Consider the following 22,343-nt stretch of genomic DNA (forward strand, 5'->3'; position numbering starts at 1 on the left):
GGATACATAGTAAACACCAAATAAATCTTAAGCAGCCTGTTGTTGCTACATGCAATCTTATTTATCTGTCTTAAGTTGGAGTACCTAATAAATTCTGTACTTTGAAGGACTGTCCTAAGGCCTAGATAAAAAAAAAAGGGAGGGGGGGCTACAATGGATTTAGTCTTTCTTTTCTTTCTGTACTCCAGGACAAATTCACAAAAATGCAAAGGATTATTTTGAAGTTGTGTTTTTCCTTGTTGGCACAGTGGGAGAAATATTCTCTTGGCAAATAGGCAAAGTAATAGAATCAGCTACTAAAAACTCAAGTATTATTGTTGCCAATTTGGCCCCATGAATTAAACACTTTAAAAGCTGCCTGACTTTTTTACTAAGTACCCTGAAGAAATAATTAGACAAGGGTATAAATGTATAAGAATGTGCCTCACAGATTTAAAATGTTAAAAGAAATCAAAATGACCTGAAAGTAAATAAAATATGGGTTTGTTCAACAAGTTATTTTATATATATATATATCCCTGCTGTCAAGACAATGGTGCCATCAGGACTGATGTTGCTGTAGATTGGTTAACTTGGAAAGATGGTTGTAAGAATGAAGGTAACATGGCAGAGCTGTAAAGTCTTCAGATACAGATAGACCTGGAATCATGTCCTTGTTCTGCTGTTGGCCAACTGGATGATCTGAAAATTTATCTCACTCCGACCTTCATTTCTTTCATGTGAAGAATCAAAGTTGATAATGAAAATAGAACACTTGGCAATGAGATTGGCATATTGAGATACTGAAGCTTAAAAAGTACTATTGGCTTAAAAAGGATATTGTTAAGTTTTAAAAACTTATGTATGTTATATAATCATACCATTGTCAAATGATATATGGATTTATATATTCATCCAGTAGCCAAATATTTACTGAGTATTTATTAACAGACAAGCACTTTGTTAGGCAAAGAGACTATATAATAACAATAAGCCAAAAATGACACAGACTTTGCCTTCAAAGAGTCCTGCTCATGATTGATTGTGATCAATTAAGTGTAAAACCCCAGCTATAACACTAGAGAGGAAGGGGATAATGAGAGCTTGCAAGAGTGGGGTTGGATCCAACTGGAAAGGGCAGAGAAGTTTCCTAAAGAAATGGCAGCTGAGCAGAGGCAGAGGGATGAGTAGATGAGATGGATAGAAATGAGGAGCAGTGTGTGTAACAGCTAGGTACATTGAATCTAGAGTCAGCCAGGTGTGCTTCCAAAGCTCGCTCCACCACTGTCTTGGTTAGTTCAGGCTGCTGTTACAGAATACCATAGATTGAGTGGCTTAAACAACAAACATTTATTTCTCACAGGTGTGGGGGCTGGGAAGTCCAAGATTATAATATAGATAGAATACCATAGATTGAGTGGCTTAAACAACAAATATTTATTTCTCACAGTTGTGGGAGCTGGAAAGTCCAAAATTAATGTACTGGCAAATTTGGTGCCTGTGAGGGTCTGTCCTCTGGTTGATAGATGGCCATCTTCTCATTGTATCCATTTTTTTTTCCCCCTTGAGACATGGTTTTGCTCTGTTGACCAGGCTGGAATGCAGTGGCACGCTCACAGCTCACTGCAGCCTCAACCTTCCAGGTTCAAGACATCGTCCCACCCCAGCCTCCCTAATAGCTGTAACTACAGGCATGCACCACCATGCCTGACTACTTTTTTGTGGAGAGGGCATTTCACCATGTTGCCCAAGCTGGTTTCCATCTCCTGGGCTCAAGCAATCTGCCTGCCTTGGCCTCCGAAAGTACGAGGGTTACAGGCATGAGCCACTGTGCCTGGCATATGAGCAGAGAGAGGAAGCAAGCTCTGTGTCTCTTCTCGTAAGGGCACTAATCCCATTCATAAGTGCTCCCCCATCATGACCTAATCACCTTCCAAAGGCCCCACATCCTACTGCCATCACTTTGGGGGTTAGGATTTCAACACATCAATTTTGGGGGGGGACACATTCAGTCAATAACAACTACCCACAAGCTGTCACAACTCTGGGCCTGTTGCTCAACTTCTCTGTCCCAATGACCTCACCTGTCAAATGGAAATAATAGTTTTCCTTATTCAATATGATTATGAGGATTAAATTCTTAAAAGACACTATGAAAAAAGCTTAGCCTAGTGCCTAATTCATAGCAACTGCTTAGTAAATGTTAGATAATACTAAAGAAATAAAAGAATGAAGAATCAAATCAACTGCATCGCAGAAGCAGCATATGCCAAGGCTCTGTGGGAACTCGATGAGAAAAAAAAGATGAAGCCCTGTTGTTTGTTCTGCTTTTATTCTAAACACTGCTGGAAACCATTGAGGATTTTATGTAGGGGCACTCTGTGGACTCCATCCTCTTCCTCTCAACCTTTATGCTACAGCCACACCTTCTGACTCTTTCTCTAGTACTTGTGACAAGGCCTTTGCCCGTGATGTGCCCTTCTCACAGACTCTTCTTTCTACTTGCCTTCTCTTACCTCCTTCAGACTCCAGCCTTCAGATTCCCCTGGGAAGTCTTCCCTGACCTCCCTGATAGCAAGTCCCTTTTAAACAGCACCCTCAGTGCTATTAAATCGCTTTGCCTGATTTATGTCTCTCTCTCCCACCTACATCTTCACAAAATGAGACACTGTCTGTTATTGCCTGCAGTTGTATCCCCATCCACTAGCATAGTGGCTGGCCTATTGTAGGTGCTTATTTCACACTGGATAATGGAAGATGGAAAGAATAGAAAAGAAAGAGGGAGGGGAAATGTGGAGAAAAATAAGGTGGGGTGGGGAGGCATTGAGGCCAGCTCAATTTCAGACATTGATTTTGAGTGGCACATCTAGGTAGGGATTTCTGAAAACAGATGTGTAGGTCAAGAGATGTACACTAAGGAGTCCTTAGAACATGGGAACTCACTTAAGCAAGTGAATGAAGAAAAGCACAGTCTTTGGATACAAGGTTTGGTGTCACTAACTATCAATATGGACAAGTTACAAAGTCACTGAATCCTCTTTAAGAGCCACATAGAGACAGAACTTGATCCCAGCCACACAGACCCCCAATTGCATGCTTCCCATATCCCCTGGCTGGTCACTTGGAGCACCCTGAATATGGATCATACATAACTGAGACACTCCTAATGGTTTGGCTTCTGAAGTTTGTTAGGTACGTACTGATATCCATCAGCTAGAGATAGTGTTGTTGAAATACGCATAATCATACCTTTCCCCCAGCTCCCTCTAAGGTGTGCAGAGATCTAAAGAGAAAATGCACACGAAAAGACTTTCCAGATATCAAGTGTCAAACACGTGAAGATGACATTGTCATTACAGAGATCAAGTGACAATATTAAGGATTTTTTTTCAGGGAGAAATACATTGCATTGGAGTCCATCTTTTTAGATACTTTCATGGTTGCCTCAGTCTATTCAAGATTTTTTTTTATTTTTATTTTTACCACTCAAGCTGTTTTAACAAAATACCTTAGATTGGGTAATGTATAACAAAAACTTGTTGTTCACACATCTGGAAGCTAGGAATTCCAAGATCAAGGCACTGACTGCATCAATATCTGCTGAGGGCTCACTCTTTGCTTCAAAAATGGCACCTTATGGCTGTGTGCTGACATAGTTGAAGGGCAAACTAGGTCCATCAGGTCTCTCTCTTTTTTTTTTTTTAGACAGAGTCTCACTCTGTCACCCATGCTGGAGTTCGGTGGCACAATCTTGGCTCACTGCAACCTCCACTTCCCGGGTTCAAGCAATTCTCATGCCTCAGCCTCCCAAGTAGCTGGGATTACAGGCGCATACCACCACACCTAGCTAATTCTTCTATTTTTAGTACAGACAGGGTTTCGCCATGTTGGCCGGGCTGGTTGCAAACTCCTGACCTCAGGTGACCCGCCCGCTTCAGCCTCACAGTGCTGGGATTACAGGTGTGAGCCACAGCGCCTGGCCAAGCTTCTTTTATAAGGGCATTAATCCTATACATGAGGACTTCATCTTCATGACCTAATCATCTCCCAAAGGTCCTACCTGTTAATATCATTACCTCAGGGGTTAGGGTTCAATATATGAATTTTGGAGGGATACAATCATTCACACCGTAGCAGTGATTAGGAGCATTGGTCTTGAAGTCAGACACATCTGGTTTAAATCTGGCTCACTTATTCCTAGTTGCCTAGTCCTGAGTCAGGGACTTTTCTAAGCCTTTGTCTCTTCATCTGTAAGATGGAAATAATAATAGTACCTCCTCACAAAACTGTTTGATGTTGCCTATAAAGTGCTTTGCACAATGCCAATCAAATAGGCCTTAATAAATGTTAACAATTAATATGATCATCTTTTAATTAATGAATTAATTTATTTTTTAAGACTGGGTCTCGTTCTATTGTCCAGACTGGAGTGCAGTGGCGCAATCTTGGCTCACTGAAACCTCTGCTTTCTGGGTTCAAGCGATTCTCCTGTCTCAGCCTCCTGAGTAGTTGGGATTACAGGCATGCGCCACCACACTCAGCTAATTTTTGCATGTTTAGTAGAGATGGGGTTTCACCATATTGGCCAAGCTGGTCTTGAACTCCTGACCTCAAGTGATCCGCCTGCCTCAGCCTCCCAAAGTGCTGGGATTACATTCGTGAGCTACCGAGCCTGGCTATCATCATTGTCTTTAAGAGTGCTCTGGAGAGCAGGGACCAAATGAAAGAATTACTGAATCTATCTCAATTCCTTTCAGCATCCTCTCATCTGGATTATATTACCCAAGGTACAAGATGTTGCATTAGACTGCATGGCTCCCTGCAACAGAATGGAGAGTTCCTACCCTCCCCACTTGCTCTTTAATTAAGGACATATATTAAGCATAGCTGTCCTAAGCAAGGACTCTCGGGGGAAATAAGGTATATCTTAGGTCATGTTACATGCACAAAGACAAATCTTTTCCCTGCCCATGTAGAGGGATCTATGCTGGTTTGGAGACTGCACAGGAAAGACCTAATGTGTTTATTCCAGGCATGGCTCTTTTCTTATCTTGGAGAATGATCCTGAATAAGCCATTTCACCATGTTGGGCCTCATTTTCCTTAACTGCAAAATGAATAAGGCAGAAATGGTGGGGAGTGAAGTGGGAAAGTACCTCTACATTCTCTCCAAAGGTTTTCAATGTTATAATTTCATGCTTGTAGACTAATGGATGCCTGTCCATCCTGTGTTTGATCATGGCAAGTGTTTGTTAAATGTTATTTTCTCCCCCAAGAAAATTCCATTAAAAATCATTTTCATATCACCTAATTTCTCATAAAATTACTAATTATCATTCAGTAAAGCACCAACTACTGAGTTGATAATAAATATGCTTTATAAAAGAAAGAAGCACCTGTAATGCCAGCACTTTGGGAGGCCTAGGTGGGTGAATCACCTGAGGTCAGGAGTTCAAGACCAGCCTGGACAACATGGTGGAAACCCATCTCTACTAAAAATACAAAAATTAGTGAAGTGTGGTAGTGCACGCCTGTAATCCCAGCTACTCCAGAGGCTGAGACAGGAAAATCACTTGAACCTGTGAGGCGGAGGTTGCAGTCATCCAAGATCGTGCCACTGCACTCCAGCCTGGGCAACAGAGCGAGACTCTGGAAGCACTAATAAGTGCTTCTTTTACTGATTTTAATTGGCAGGTAAAACTAACCTAGTGATGTAAAGTAATTTAGAAGCAGACAACGTGAAAGAGAATGTTCTGTTTACAGTGATTAAAACCAGGTGGGCTGATGAGTTGTTAATTTTTCTTGAAGGTACGTTTTGAGTACTGTATTGTTATAAAGTACCTGAAGGAAGGTGTCACTTTGGGAGAGTAAGGTCAGCTGCATGCTGGAGACACCATGGGCTTCCCTGAATAGGTTTATTTGGCTAGAAAAGAGGGTGGGAGGGGCACAGCATGAGTGCGCTTGTGGGCTCATCAGGACAGAATGTTGAAGTCAGGCTTATTTCTAAAAGTGATCTGGGCCAGGCATGGTTGCTCACACCTGTAATCTCAGCACTTTGGGAGGCCGAGGCAGGTGGATCACTCGAGGTCAGGAGTTCGAAACCAGCCTGGCCAACATGGTGAAAACCTGTCTCTACTGAAAATTATCTGGGTGCTGTGGAGGCACCTGTAATCTCAGCTACTCGGGAGGCTGAGGCAGGAAAACCTGGGAGGCGAAGGTTGCAGTGAGCTGAGATCGTGCCACTGCACTCCAGCCTGGGTGACAGAGTGGGACCCTGTCTCAAAAAGAAACAAACAAAAAAAAAGTGATCTGAGGAGATAATGGTGAGGGATAAAATAAGTTAGGTAATCAGGAACCTGTTAAAGACCTTACATTCTATTTGTAAGAGGTTAAACTTATATGAGAGACACTTGGAGATGCATGTGGTTCTGGAAATAGGAGATTTTTTTTCTCTAAATTTCAGAGTGTGGGCACACTTTCCAGCACCTTCTCCGCACCAATGGGGAAAAATAAACCATCCAACACAGAAATACCAAATCTGAGATATGAAAAGTCACTCCATTTAAACCCAGGCCTTTCCTTCATTGCTTGTTTTAGGAAATGTGCCTTGACACCTCCTCGATGTTACTTTGAATTCAGAATTAGAATGGGTGGAAAGAATTCAAAATGGTAAGCTGTCCCAAAACACCAAGTCCTCAGTTATATTTACCTGACAAAACTGCTTATAGAGTCAGAGTGAAAGTGATTGTGACAGGTGGGGGCAGGTAGTATGAACATGGAGAAGAGAACAGAATTTAGAGGGACTCTGACGGTATTTCCTCCCCGTTCCTCCCAACAAGTTGCCCCATGCTCCCTGGTGCAGTGATTCCTACAAGCAGAACCACAATGAAACCGGTTCCCAAACACCCGTTAATGAAGCAGTATTAACTACTGCCATTTCTTTCACCATCCTGTTGCTGGTGTTTTTTAAGTTAGGAATTTATTATTGTTATTATTATTATTATTATTTTTGAGACAGAGTGTCGCTCTGTCGCCCAGGCTGGAGTGCAGTGGCGTGATCTCTGCTCACTGCAAGCTCTGCCTCCCAGGTTCGCGCCTTTCTCCTGCCTCAGCCTCCTGAGTAGCTGGGACTACAGGTGCCCACCACCACGCCTGGCTAATTTTCTGTATTTTTAGTAGAGAACGGGGTTTCACCGTGTTAGCCACAATGGTCTCGATTTCCTGACCTTGTGATCCGCCCACCTCGGCCTCCCAAAGTATTATGTTTTTATGTAAAAAAAAACACCCTCTCCTTTGACCAAAACTTTAATCAGGGCCCTCTGAGTCCTCTTCTTGACTAAACCCAACCTTTGGCTTCCCTCTGTCTTTGTAGAATCCAGTTTGAGCAAGAATCCTGCTAAGTCAGTTTATCGAAAATTCCCCACCCTTGGTATCTGACCTTTGATATCTAGTCACCCTGGCCTGCCTTCAGCAAGAACCCTATCAAGTCAGTTTAGCTAGAAACCCCTCATCCTTGATGTTTCTTCTTAGTACTTTTTCATCCACTGACACCCACCCCCGCAAACCCTGCTGCTGAGTTACAAGTCCACTTGTCCTTGTTGCTGGAATTGAGTCCAATTTTTCTCCCCTACTGCTGCAACGGTTCCAATACCTATCTCCATGGCCTCCCCCTTTGAATAAAGTCTGCCTTGCCATCTTCAATAAGGGTCACGAATAGTTTTTTTCTTGGAATGTTCCTGAAACCACCATTGCAAAATTATAACTGAGACAGTGAAAGAGACCTGACCTAACCAACTCCATCTTCTAACCTCCAAGCTGTCCTTGTTTATTCCTGGGCGTAGGCTGAACTAACTTGGAGAGGAACTTAGTTGTTTATAGTTTGACACAAAGATGGTCACAACCTTTTCCCAAAATAAACCCCCTTCTTGCCTGGGGACTAGACTGCCTTTGTAGGACTAACGAATTAGCCACAAAATTAGAAATTCTGGTTTAAGAGTCATGCAGGCGGAGGCTATAAGATTCTTACCCTCCATAAACTGTTCCTAAAATCAGTGCTTGAGATATTTCGCAGACCCTGCACTTGATGGATCAACTGGCGCCACCCAGATGGAGAAACTGGCTTATCTGATCTTATGACCCTCACCCCGGAACTGACTCAGCACAAGAGGACAGTTTCAACTTCCTATGATTTCATCTCCAACCCAACCAATCAGCACTCTTGACTCACTAGTCTTTCCCCCACCTACCAAAAATTATCCTTAAACACCGTAATCCCTGAATACGGAGAGACTGATATAAGTAATAATAAAACTCCATCTTCCGCACAGCCAGCTCTGCATGAATGACTCTTTCTCCATTACAATTCCCCTGTCTTGAAAAATCAGCTCTATCTGGGCATCAGGCAAGGTGAACCCATTGGGCGGTTATATTCCTAACACAAAGAAATGATAAATGCTTGAGGAGATGGATATTCCAGTTACCCTGCTTGCATCATTATACACTGTAGGCTTGTATCAAATCATCACCTGTACCCCACAAATATATAAAACTATTATGTACCCATAATAATTTTTAAAAAATCAAAATAATTTGAATATATCTTATGCATTAGTTGCTTTACTAAGTATAAAACACAAGTCTGCAAATTTTTTCTGCATGTTTTTTGGAGGCTTGCTTTCTCCATTATCCATGTAGGCAATATCCTCAGGAACACTAAATACAAGAGACAATTCTCAACCCTCTTTTTAGCATTTGACTGTACAAACGCCTCCACCTTTAGCTCCTGATTCTCTCCCAGTTCCTTTCGTACTTTTTGACTGCTCTTTCTTGTGCTCTTTCTCTGGGTTCTTTCTCTTCCTACCTCTTATTGCAGTTGTTTCCTTAGATTTATCCATAAACATTAACTTTTTTGTCTGATTGATCCCCTTCCCTGCTCCTGCCTTCCAGAGAGGTCCTCAAACAATAGTTCGTAGATTAGCTGCATCAGAATCAATCAAGTACTTGTTAGTAATACAGCTTCCTGGGCTGCTGAGATTAAAACTTCTGAAACTCAGAATTTTAACCTAATTTTAAGGAAAGAATCATAACGAAGGAGCTCCAGAGGATTCTGGGGAGAAGATAGTCCAGTGATCACTGTTCTAGAAGATGCTGCTAATATTTACATTTATTTCTTTAGTCAATTCTGAGGGTTTCCTGAGCTCTAGACCACTCATTCTAACAGTTTACTGGTGAGCCCAGCTATATTTCCCTCCCTCAACTCATCCCAAACCTGCAGGAATTATGTATGCCCTCTATGCTTTAATGACACCATTTATAACCCCCACATACAGCCTCCCACGCTAGAAATCTGATACCTACATCTTCTCTCCTTTCTCACCCCTACATCTAGCTGATAATAGAATCCTGCTGACCATGTTTGTGAAATATCATCTGAATCCACCTGGTTTTTTATTTATCACACAGTGATCATTTACTTCGCAACTTCATCTCTTTCTCAGGATATTGTAATAGTTTAGACTTGTCTAACACCCTGATTCTCTTATCTCTAATCCATCCTGCACATTTCAATATGAATCATCATTCTAGGGCAGCACTCTCTTGTAGAACTTCCTGCAGTGATGGAAATGCATTGTCCAATATGGTAGCCCCTACCCTCATGTGACTATTGAGAACTTCATATGTGATCAGTGTCAGTGGAGAACTGCATTTTAAATATGATTGAACTCAAAAGTATATAGGCAGCCAGGCGTGGTGGCTCACACCGATAATCCCAGGACTTTGGGAGGCTGAGGCGGACGGATGACCTGAGGTCAGGAGTTCGAAACCAGCCTGGCCAACGTGGCGAAACCCCATATCTACTAAAAATACAAAAATTAGCCTGCATGGTGACACATGTCTGTAGTCCCAGCTATTCTGGAGGCTGAGGCAGGAGAATCACTTGAACCTGGGAGGTGGAGGTTGCATGAGCCGAGACTGCGCCATTGCACTCCAGCCTGTGTGACAAAGTGAGACTCTGTCTCAAATTAAAAACAAAACAAAACAAAAAGTGTATATAGCCACTTGGATCTAGAGGCTACCATACTGGACACCACAGTTCTAAAATATGAGTCTTTTCTTATCTCATTGCTTTACAAAAAACTCATTAGCTGTAGGATGAGGTCTAGACAGTAGCGTGAACGATCTTCATACTCTAACCTCCTCTTCAGTTTCTACCACCACCTACCTCACTATCCCGATCCCACATACACTTTAGTACTGTAGAACTTTGCTTTTTCTAAATAAGCCATAATTTTTCTATCTCCCAGCTCTTGATCCTGCTGTTTCCTCTACGTAGAATGCCTTTCCTTTATGTCCTTCCTTTCAGAATTTGACCCATTTTTCAAGGTTTAATAAAGAAAGCCCTGCCCCCACTCCCAACAAAAGGAACATCCCCTTATGGACCTTGAACAAGCCATTTAGTATCTCTCAGCCCAGTTTTCTCATCTGCAAAGTGGGAATATCATTTCCTCTTTTACGGAGTTGTTGGGGGATTAGATGTTGCATTATTCAGACTCCGTCACTGAGAACGCATGCAATAAAAATAGCTGTTATTATTTTCCGTCCTCCTATAACATTTATCATGTGGTATCAGGCATCTTTCCAGATAAGACTCTCTCTCCCCTCAAGACTGTGAGCTTGTTAGCAAGAAAGCCTCGGTCTTGTTCATGGATGTCCTTCAGCATCCAGCACATTGTTGCCATTTGACAAATGCCTTGGCTGGGCGGCAAATAAATAACTTAGTTACTCACATAGGATTGCATAGAACTTTTTTAAGCATGACATTTTTGTGTATATTCTTAGGGGGGAGTAAAAGAGACATACAATTGTAGCAAGAATTAGCAAAAAGAAGATGCCAACAACTTTTCTTTTTAAGCATCAAATCTTTCTCATTACTGCCCAGAAAAACTGGCATAAGCTGTTGTTAAATCTGGGCCCCTTCTCCTCGCTTGACTGGAGTATGAGTTTTAACATTTTGCCATTTTGACTTTCCTTTCTGGGCCCCCTGGGTCCTCTCCTCCCACCCCCTCCCTGGGTAGTAAGTTTTCATCACTGTCACCATGGCAACAGCAAGGATGCCTCATTCCTCACAGTTCTGCACAGCTAAACTCTGGTCGCCTTTGTCCACTGAGCTAGCTGAATTCTTTATATATACACCACTAAATCAACTGTCTTCTATACAGAACTTCATCCATTATTCAACCTTTAAAAAAAAAAAAAAAAAAACAAAAAAACAAAACAAAAAAAACTGATGTATACTAATTTCTTCTCCTGGGAATGGCCTTTTTCCAGACCTACCAATACTCTTGAATACACCAGACATTTTTGATCCCTAGGAACAAATATAAAAATTGCTAGTGTACTTGCGTCCAATATAAGCGCGGCACAATTTTAAAGCACGCAACAGAGCATTCATAATGGGTTTCCCTTTTAAAAGCACAGTAGACCAAAAATAAACCTGACAAAGGGCAGCTGTAGAGTTTTAACACGTGGAAAACTCCACAAGCAGCAGTTATGTAACTTGAAAGAAACATGATAAATATTTCACACCATTAGATGAACTTCCAACTCTGACACTGAAAAAAAAAAAAAAAGGAAAGAACACGAAACGAATGCACCTCAAATCTCCAAGGAGCAAAAAGCTTAAACTGAGAAGAGAACAAGGCTGTGTTAAAATCTGAGACCTGACTTCCAGCACAAGGCTTGATTGCTTTTTTTTTTTTTTTTCCTCCAGTCCGAGGCGGAGCCGGCGAACCCCATCTCCTCAGAGCGCCACCCCTCAGCTTCGCCCGTTGGGCAGAAATTTTCCAAATATCTCCACCCCTAGGCTGAAAAGCCAAAAAGAAGTTTTGAGCCAAGGAGGGGAAGAAAGGAGTTGGGGCAAAACAGGAGGCGTTTCCCCACCCGCATACATCCCCGTCCCCGAGACACCCAATCCCCCCACCCCCAGCCTGCCCACGCCTCCCGCCCCCGGCTCCTCGCCCTGGGGACAGCTGGCAGCCCCGCGCGGACCAGACACAAAGCCGATCAATCCCAGAGGCGTGGGGGCGGAGGGACGACCCGCCGGGGCTTTCCCGGGCGCTGCTCTCCTCCTGCTGCCCCCTTGCTAGGACCCGGCGGACGCCTCGCCTGGTTTTCACGCCCTCTAGCCCCCACCCTCACCCCCGAAAAAAAGAACAGACCCCCATCCCTGGGCTGGAGGACCCGCCTCTTGGCAGCCAGCTGAGAAGGCGCCCCGGGGAGGGGGAAATTGACATCCCATCTAGGACCGTCCCTCCTCTTCCTCCCCTCCGGACTCTGCTCCTCTCCCGCCCCAGAAGTTCAAGGGTCCCCGGCCTCCTGCGCTCCTGCCGCCAGGACCCTCGACCTTCTCGGAGCAGCCGGCTACCACCCCGGGAAGATGGCGAGGAGGAGCCGCCACCGCCTCCTCCTGCTGCTGCTGCGCTACCTGGTGGTCGCCCTGGGCTGTAAGTTGCTCGGGTTCCTCTACCCTTCCTGCCTGGACCAGCCTGCCCCCACCCTCCAGACCCCACGGGGCGCTCGCCGAGGGTGTCTGGGCGGCTCTGGGCCGAGGTCGCCGCGGGGCGTCTGACCTTGCGCCCCGGCGAGCGGGAAACCCAGGGTGCCCGCGGGCGGACGCTGGGAGCAAGGGAGCGCGAGGTCGTGGGTTTCTTGTAAATTGCGTCTGATTTTGTCAGTTCTAGATACAGAAAAATAAGGGTTCCCACTAGCAGGTTTTCATCTGTTTGTAAAGTTGGGGTAAGTTTTCAGACAGAGGGACGTGATTCGAATGCAAAACTCACTACCCACTGGTAAGATGCTAAGATCCCAAGAAAGATGGCATCACTGGGAGGCGGGTGCCGGCCACACTTTGAGTCCCCGGGGAGGGGGCAGCGTCCGCGTGGTCTGGGCTCTGTAGCGTCCCGGCTGAGCCGGCGATATGCAAAGCACTTGTGGGGCGGAGATGGGGGGAATTCGTGGCTGCTGAGCCAGAATTACTTTTATCCTCTCCACCTGCACATCTACATTCAGTTAGAGAAGTCTCTGGTCTGGGGACTCTAGCCAGCTGCTGTGTCCTCAGGGGACATCCAACGGGACGATTGTTAGAAAGATTCAGAAGCCACATGATCCAGTAGCTGGGGAGACGTCCCAAAGCCAATTTCACTGGATGATTTTAAACAGGATTTTCACGGATTCTGGGCTCATGAGATTTAAAATCCTGGGAACGTTGCCGTTATTTTTTTTTTTTCTTCGCGTTAACTTTTTAGGAAAATGGAGGAAATTACAATAGACCTTAAGCAATGCAGTTCGACTTTTGCTTTTTCTTTTTTCTCCTACCTTTTTTGTTTTGCTTTTTTCCCTTCCTTCCTCCCTTTCTTTCTTTTCTTTCTTTTCTTTTCTTTCTTTTCTTTCTTTCTTTCTTTCTTTCTGTCTGTCTGTCTGTCTGTCTCTCTTTTGTAAAATGAGTTACTGTTGCTATTCTTGTTCCGGTAAAGTAATACTTATAATACTCAACCTGCGGGGTGAGTGTCTAATACCACAATACAATGATATTTTCTCACGCCCTTGCTGCCCAAATGATCATCGCACAGCTCAAGTGATGTGAGCCACGTCCCTTTGTGGAGGAGGAAGGTGCACATTGTCTCAGGAAAGAGACATGTGCTGACCAATATTATATAAAGTCAAATCAGAAAGCCAAAGTTTCACAATGAAACCCTTGTGCAATTTTGAAATATCGGTTGGTATTATACAGAACACACAGAAGAAAAAAATGCACTCATGCTAAAAGGCAACAGAGAGGTAGGCTGGACAAATTCTAACAGAACAACTGAGAAAGTTATGTATTCTGCTGAAATCCTAAATTTCAAATAGAAAAGAGTGTGCCTGTTAGTGTAGAATTGTCACTAATTAAAAACAAAATCGTTTCTGCTCTGCTATTCCTATTGACTCACCAACATAGAAACAATACACCCCAAGTTTGAAATCGTAATGGAGAAATAACCAAGAGGCAAGCAAAAGCATAGATGAATGGGGCTGAGTGACCTCTTCAAGCTTTAGGTAATATAACACATTGGCTCTGCTAAACTTGATTCCTACAGGGGATAAATTTGGAAGTGTTGCAGGGACTTTTCTATATTGTTCCTGAGACACACCAAAAGATCTGGCATTGCAAGAGTGTTTTATTTGTGTGTGGGTTTTTTTAATGTTTAAAACAATTTTAGAACAGTTTGGATTTAGATAAAAATTCCAAAACTAGTATAGAGAGTTCTCATATACTCCACACCCAGTTTCCCGTATTGTTAATATCTTGCATGAGTATGGTACACTTTATTCAAATTTCCTTCATTCTTACCTAATGCCTTTTCTATTCCAGGATGCCATCCAGGCTACCATATTACATTTAGTTGTCATGATTCCTTAGGTTCTTCTTGGTTGTAACAGTTTCTCAGGCTTCCCTTGTTTTCTCTTATTATAATGGGTTTGAGAAGTACTAGTCAAGTATCTGGTACAATGACCGCCAATTGGTGTTTCTCTGACATTTTTCTCATAACTAGTCTGGGGTTATAGGGTTTTTGGAGGAAGATCAGAAAGTGGTAAGGGACCTAGGTAAAGGGACATTTTCATCACATTATCTCCAGGGAACCTACTGTACACATGACTTACTGCTGTTGATGTGAACCTTGATCACCTGTAATCCTACTCATAATGTAGTGCATACCAGTTTTCTCCACAGATTACCTACCCTTTTATCTTCATTTCCATACCAAATTTTTTGGAAGGAAGTCACTACATGCAACCCACACTTCTTCAGAAAGGAGAGTTATGCTCCATCCCCTTGCAGGCGGAGTATCTTCATAAATTATTTGGAGCTCTTCTGCATGGGAGATGTGTCTCTCCCTTCCCTTCATTTATTTATTTAATCATGTGTTTTTCTATCAGTATGGGTTGATACATATTTGTTTTATACTTTGGGTTATAATTCAATACTATTTTATTTATTGAAGATTTAGTGGATTTCTAATGCTATTGTTACAGATTCATCTTCTTAATATTCTTCCCAGATGTAACTGTGTCACTCTTTTGGTCACTCCTCTCATATACAATATCATGCTTACTCCCTTCTTTCCTTTTTTTCCTGTTGTTTATCAGCATTTTTTATATCTTTCTTGGTAGTCTGAAGGATTGCTTTTTTGTTGCTGTTCTTGTTATTTAAATGATGATGTCAGTATCCCTGTTGATATATGGACATTTGTGTGTGTTTAGTTGAATTACATTTTTCTTTCCCACTCCATTAGGAAAAGAATTGCTTGATGTTTGCTCACCACTATATGTCCAGTGCTGAGTGAAGTTCCTGGTTAATAGTAGGTATAAATATATGCCTGTTGATTCTGTGGTGTCTTAGTCCATTTAGGCTGCTGTAACAAAATACCATAAACTGAGTAGCTTATAAACAACATTTATTTCTCACAACTCTGGAGGCTGAGAAGTTCACAATCAAGATACCAGCAAATTCAGTGTCAGACAAGTGCCCACTTTCTGGTTCATAGATGGAGCCTTCTCAGGGTGACCTCCCATGGTGGAAGAGGCAAGGCAGCTCTGACGTCTCTTTGTAAGGGCACTTGTTCTCATGACCAGATCACAGTCCAAAGCCTTCAACTCCTAATACCATCACATTGATGATTAGATTTCAACATATGAATGTGGGGGGACATAAACCATAGCAGATGGAATGGGGATGAGGTAGGGTAGGTAAAAGAAATGTATAGATTGAACTGATTGCAATATAAATCATGAAGCTCTAACTTCATGTTAAGTAGGTAGGGTGTCAGATTTCTCTGAGGCATCATTTAAGCTGATATCTCAAAAAATAATAGGAATGAGTATTCCGTGTTTGGTGGGGTGTTGTCATGCCTTTTGGGGTCTCTCAGAGGCAAGGAACTGATTGTGAATGATCTAACTAGCCAGTAGCAGCTGGTCCTCAGATTGGGATTGGAACCTGATCCAGGTGCTTAGCCTGAGTCTAATCTCTCATCAACTGATAAAGATTGTGGTAGGAGAGAGAGGTCTGAATCTTTTGTAAAATCACAAGGTTCTGCCTTTTTGCCAGAACTGACCCAAAACAGCACTCCAGGGAACTGGTACTAGGAAAATTCTGCCCTCTGTATCTATTGTTAAGAAGCAACTGTCATAATCAATTTGCTGGAGAGAAGTGGTTCCATGCTGGCATAGTCTCAATTATCTGATGAACAGAAACGTTAAAATGGGCTTGTAGGTGGATTTAACAACCATTTCAAGACTATGAAAGAAATTATATTAAAAAGAATGAAGTCAAAAACAAAACCTTCAGCCTGGGCACCGTGACTTCGCTACAACCGAGAACACTCATTTATCCTCCCACATGCGCAGTTTAATGAGAGGAGCCCACGGGAGCTTACGGATGTTCGCCACCCATGGTTTCCATTGCATTGGTTTCTTCCTGTGGGCCTTCTCCATAGAGAAGATGTATTAGAATACAGAGGTAAGAGCTGCTAGCTTTATTGAAGTCAGACCACCAGAAAGCTATAAAGGCCATTACTTAAAATAATATTTTTTCATTCCATGCAATATAGTAATAACACTGCTGAGTCAATACTCCAGTATACCCCTCTAGCTAGACTGATGTTTTGAGGAAGATGATAGTGAGGATGGAAAAGGGGAATCAGAACATGGGTCAGGTGCTTCCTTTGGCAAAAGCAGCAAAAGAAAACTTAAAACCAGGGGCTGTTTTCTTGGACAGTATTAGTGTTAACAAGGCTAGAACTCAGAAAAAAATAATCCAACCATATTACTTTTCTATTGCTGTGAAACATATGACCACAAACAAAACAATACAAATGTATTGTCTTAAAGTTCTAGAGGTCAGAAGTCCGAAATAGGTCTCACTGGGCTAAAATCAAGGTATTGGCTGGGCGCGGTGGCTCACGCCTGTAATTCCAGCACTTTAGGATGCCAAGGCAGGCAGACCAGAAGGTCAGGAGATCGAGACCATCCTGGCTAACACGGTGAAACCCTGTCTCTACTAAAAGTACAAAAAATTAGCCGGGCATGGTGACGGGCACCTGTAGTCCCATCTACTCAGGAGGCTGAGGCAGGAGAATGGTATGAACCAAGGAGGCGGAGCTTGCAGTGAGCCGAGATCACGCCACTGCACTCCAGCCTGGGCAACAGTGCAAGACTCCATCTCAAAAAATAAATAAATACATAAATAAAATAAAACAAAATCAAGGTATCGGCGTAGAGCGTTCCTTCTGGAGGTTCTAGAGGAGAATCTGTTTCCATGGCTTTTCCAGCTTCTGGAGGCTCCCCACTCACGGCCCTGTCCCACCAGCTTCTAAGCATGCGATGCCAGGCTGCCATCTCTCTAGTTCTCTGTACTCTGCTTCCCTCTTCCACTCATCAGGACCCTTGTCTCACCTGACCTTGGGCTCACCTGAGTAACTCTGGATAATTTACCCATTTCAAAGTCAGCTGGTTAGCAACTTGTATCCATCTACCATTTCAATTCCTATTTACCATGTAAAGTAAGATATTTATAGTTCTGGGGAGTAGGTTGTGGACATCTTTGTGGGGCTATTATTCTGTCTCTCACAGCAGCCAAAATGAGGTTATGCCCAGCAACAGTGTTTTCAGTGTTGTAGCCAAGAATATTCTAGATTCCGTGAAGTCACCATAACTTTTAAAGTATAGCTCATAGTGATATAAAGCTGGTTGGTTTTTTAGTTTTGTTTGTTTGTTTTATTTGAGATGGAATCTCGCTCTGTCACCCAGGCTGGACTGCAGAGGTGCATTCTCAGCTCACCACAACCTCCACCTGCCAGATTCAAGCAATTCTCCAGCCTCAGCATCCTGAGTAGCTGGGATTACAGGCGCCCACCACCACGCCCAGCTAACTTTTGTATTTTTAGTAGAGACTGGGTTTCGCCGTGTTGGCCAGGCTGGTTTTGATCTCCTGACCTCAGATGATCTTCCTGCCTCAGCCTCCCAAATTCTGGGATTACAGGCATGAGCCACCGCACCCAGCCTAAAGCTGTATTTTTTATGAGTTGTTTTTCAAATTGCATAGTATGGTGGTAAAGAACATGCACTCCAATGCTGCACTCTGTGCTCTTACCAGCTGCGTGATCTTATACAGGTTAATACCTGTATATATGTCAGTTTACTCATCAGTGTTGGTGATAATCCCAGTAAGAGTGCTTACCTCATAGAGATTTAGGAAGAATTACATGTATAGCACGCTTAGTAAACTGGAGAAACCATTGAAGCCTTTTGACATTGAGTATCAGTTTGATTTGCATTTTAAAGAGAATGCATTGGATGGAGTATGGTGAATGGAAGGATTGGGGTGGGGGGAGTCAAACTGGGGAAACCAGTTAGAAGTTATTGGAGTAGTCCAGGCAATTGCTTATGTAAGTACTTATTTTATATAGTTTATCGGTAAATATACTCACATAATTACACATACACATATAACCACTGACAATTGCTTTTTACAGCTGTCACCTAGTGATGTGATATGTTCTGAGAATTGTGTCATTAGGTGATTTTGTTATTGTGTGAACATCATAGAGTGTACTTACACTCTATGGTAGAGCCTGCTGCACACCAAGGCTATATGGTGTAGCCTGTTGCTCCTAAGCTACAAACCTATACAGCATGTTACTATACTGGATACTGTATGCAACTGTAAACAGTTGTAAGTATTTGTGTACCTAAACATATCTAAACATGGAAAAGGTACAGTGAAAACAGCATAAAAGATAAATGGTACACCTGTATAGGCACGTACCATGAATGGAGCTTGCAGGACTGGAAGTTGCTCTGAGCGAGTCAGTGAGTGAGTGGTGAGTGAATGTGAAGGCCTGGGACGTTACTGTATACTACTGTAGACTTTATCAACACTGTACACTTAGGCTACACTAAATTTATAAAACAATAAAGTTCTTGTGTTACAGCAGTACAGGCGTTATAGTATCACTAGATAATAAGAATTTTTCAGCTCTAGGCCGGGCGCGGTGGCTCAAGCCTGTAATCCCAGCACTTTGGGAGGCCGAGACGGGCGGATCACGAGGTCAGGAGATCAAGACCACCCTGGCTAACACGGTGAAACCCCGTCTCTACTAAAAAAAATACAGAAAACTAGCCGGGCGAGGTGGCGGGCGCCTGTAGTCCCAGCTACTCGGGAGGCTGAGGCAGGAGAATGGCGTAAACCCGGGAGGCGGAGCTTGCAGTGAGCTGAGATCCGGCCACTGCACTCCAGCCTGGGCGACAGAGCGAAACTCCGTCTCAACAAAAAAAAAAAAAAAAAGAATTTTTCAGCTCTATTATAATCTGTGGGACCACTGATATGGTTCATTGTTGACCAAAATGTCATTATGTGGTGCATGACTGCATTTGAAATGTAGTTAATTAAATCTGATCAGGAATTTAAAAAAAAAATGGCTCTTTGGTTTTTAAGGAAATTTTTTAAAATCATGTATGCTGCATTTTCAACTTTCTGTTCAGTTCCCAACCTATAAACATGAAACAGTAGCTCTTTTGGTTATTATATATACCTTCTTTCAATGCTATTCTCTTTCCCACACGTAAGTTTATTTTCAGTATTTGTTTCCAGTGTTTCCAGAGTTTCCCTGAGTTGTCATCCTTAGAATGGTCATTTTACTTGATTTGATGTTCAGAAGAGTGGCCTTCTATGTTCCAAAGGGTATGAGTGTATGCATGCATGGGGTGTGGGGGGAAAGAGAGAGAGAGAGAAAAGGAGAGAGAGAGAGGATGGATGGCTGTGTGCTCAAATAAATGCCTGCTGACAGGAACACAAAACCCTACTCTATGAATCTTTAGGCCAGTGAATGGGTAGGAAATGCTCTCCAGTTTGGATTGTTCCTACATTTTATGAGCAGAGAAGCAAATCCTGTGAAAGTATTTCAAGAGCTGCCCTCTTAGCTGTCCATTGTCTTGGCTCAGAAAGTCCTAAAGAAGAATCCTTGTAAACTTAACAGACAGGAATTTTGTTTTTTACTGGAGAGCTCTGCTTTTCTTTATCGCATGGCATCAGCATCAAATTTTTATTTGTTTTGTTGGGTTTTCTGTTTTGTTGTAGTTGTCGGAATTTTCTACTGGGATAATTTAGGACGGGCTTGTCTTTATATTTGTAAGGAGTAAAAATGCATCACCTGGTCTGTCTTCTTTACGCTAGGTTTGTCCAATTTGCTTCCTTTCATTTTGTCAATGCAATCACCCGCTGTTTTTACTCTTCGCTTTCTTCACATTGTGAAACTTGCTAAATACATACTATGGACAAAACCAAAGATAAAAATGAATTAATTGTTAAACACATTTTCTTATATGTCTAACTAAAAATAATATATGCTTAGGGTAAATTCAAACAGAGCAGCAAGTTTATAAAACAAGAAATAAATCTCCTTTCCAGCCTTCCTAACTCCTATGCCTCTCAGATAGCCCATCCTTAAGTTTCCTGTATATGGTTTCAAGAAATTAGAAAATAAATAGTTCCAGTATAGATAAGCATACTCTTATAATTTCTGTAGAAATAAAGATCACAATTTATTATGCTTACTGCTGTATACCTTCCAGAAAATCAAATCATATTATATATAGTGTTGTGCACCTTGCTCCAAAAAGTTATTTATGTTAGTAATTAAGCTACAACCTAAAGTTCAGTCTACAAGCAGGACTCAAGATAACATCTTATAGAAGCCTTTAAAATTGTTGTGTCAAAATGCAGTGGGAGCTATTTTCTAACTAGAACCACCAAAAATAATGAAACAAAGTGATTAGTAAAACAGAGGGAAATAAACTTCCAAACCAGTAACCAAATATGGAAAGGGAAAAATTCCAACCAAGATCCAATTAAAAAGTCCAAAGGAGAACGTGTGTAAACCCAGAGAGGACAGAGACACTAGCACCAGCTAAGATTCGCAGACAAGTGCAAATGGGTGCTATTTTTAAAGGAGACCAAAGAAGAAATAATGACCACAAATAAAAAGGGAACATGTGAAACTTCTGGGCAAGTGCTAAATTTGAAAAGACAGAATGGTGTTTATGTTTTTTAAAAATGCACTAGAGAGCTGGGCACCATGGCTCATGCCTGTAATCCCAGCACTTTGGGAGGCCTGAGGTCAGGAGTTTGAAACTAGCCTAGCCAACATGGTGAAACCCTGTCTCTACTAAAAGTACAAAAATTAGCTGGGCGTGGTGGCATGCACCTGTAGTCCCAGCTACTAGGGAGGCTGAGGTGTGAGAATCACTTGAACGTGGGAGGCGGAGATTGCAATGAGCCAAGATTGCGCCGTTGCACTCCAGCCTGGGCAACGGCAAGATTCTGTCACCAAAAAAAAAAACAAAAAAAAACAATTCACTAGATGCATTTTCAAACAGGAATGGATTTTGATCAGAAGCAGAACTGATACAATGGAATAAACAAAAACTCAAGTATCCATTTGTCCAATAACTGAAACATGCAGCCATCTATGTCATAAAACATTAAAATTGTACCTAAGCATATTGGAGACATGTGATTATTGTACGGTCCATATAGTGCTTTTGGATCCAGAACAAGTCAGGTTCTTTTGTGCCGTTGTGTGTGTGTGTGTGTGTGTGTGTAAACAAGTGAACATCTATGCCATTTTATCTAGATACAGTACTTCTTCCCAACCTTCATTTGTCTGTGTTGTTGTTGCTATTGTTCCTCATGTGGCCAAAAGCAATTTCTCCCTGAAGGTCTAACTCCAAAATTCCTTGTGCCTTGTCCTAATTCTTTCCAACTCACCAATTCCTCAAAGTTGATGTCTACTGTATATTATACTCTGGTGTTTTGGGTATATTCTTGATTCTCTTATGGCACTTACTAAGTTGTACTTTTATAATTTTTCCATGTATATCTCTCTGTATTGTGAGCTTGTTGGGGGCAGAGAAAACACATCTTTGGGTCCTTAGTACCTAGAGTACTGCCTAGCACATTTAATACTTGATTAAATAGAATTACATAAGCTGGAATTTAATGCTTATTTGTTTTGTAGCTTCATAAAATTATATAACTTTTTAGTAATAAAAATCTCAAGACATATGTAAAATTAATAGTCCCAAATGAATGCATAATATTTCTGCTCCTAAAACTCTCTCCTCCTCTTTTTAATAGTGGCCTCCCCAGAGATACAAGGAAATTTAGAGACTGGTCTGCCTTGCAGGATTTTAAGAAATTTTCCAGATTTCCTGATACCTCCTTATATCCTAAAAGCACATAAGTTCCTCTTGAATTAGTAAGCATTGATT

At 42.2% G+C, this 22,343-nt stretch overlaps 1 protein-coding gene across 1 annotated transcript in view; it reads left to right on the forward strand.

Annotated features, from left to right (window-relative positions):
• The first annotated feature begins 11,841 nt into the window (after positions 1 to 11,841).
• The window catches only part of JAM2 (junctional adhesion molecule 2), an 80,625-nt gene continuing 70,123 nt past the window's right edge, over positions 11,842 to 22,343 (forward strand). The window contains exon 1 of the mRNA XM_033232220.1: positions 11,842 to 12,481. Coding sequence (XP_033088111.1) covers positions 12,415 to 12,481 — 67 coding nt within the window. The 5' untranslated portion in view covers positions 11,842 to 12,414. The remainder of the gene's footprint in view (positions 12,482 to 22,343) is intronic.

The sequence above is a fragment of the Trachypithecus francoisi genome, unplaced genomic scaffold (genome assembly GCF_009764315.1).
Source record: "Trachypithecus francoisi isolate TF-2019V2 unplaced genomic scaffold, Tfra_2.0 Lachesis_group14, whole genome shotgun sequence".
Classification (NCBI taxonomy): domain Eukaryota; kingdom Metazoa; phylum Chordata; class Mammalia; order Primates; family Cercopithecidae; genus Trachypithecus; species Trachypithecus francoisi.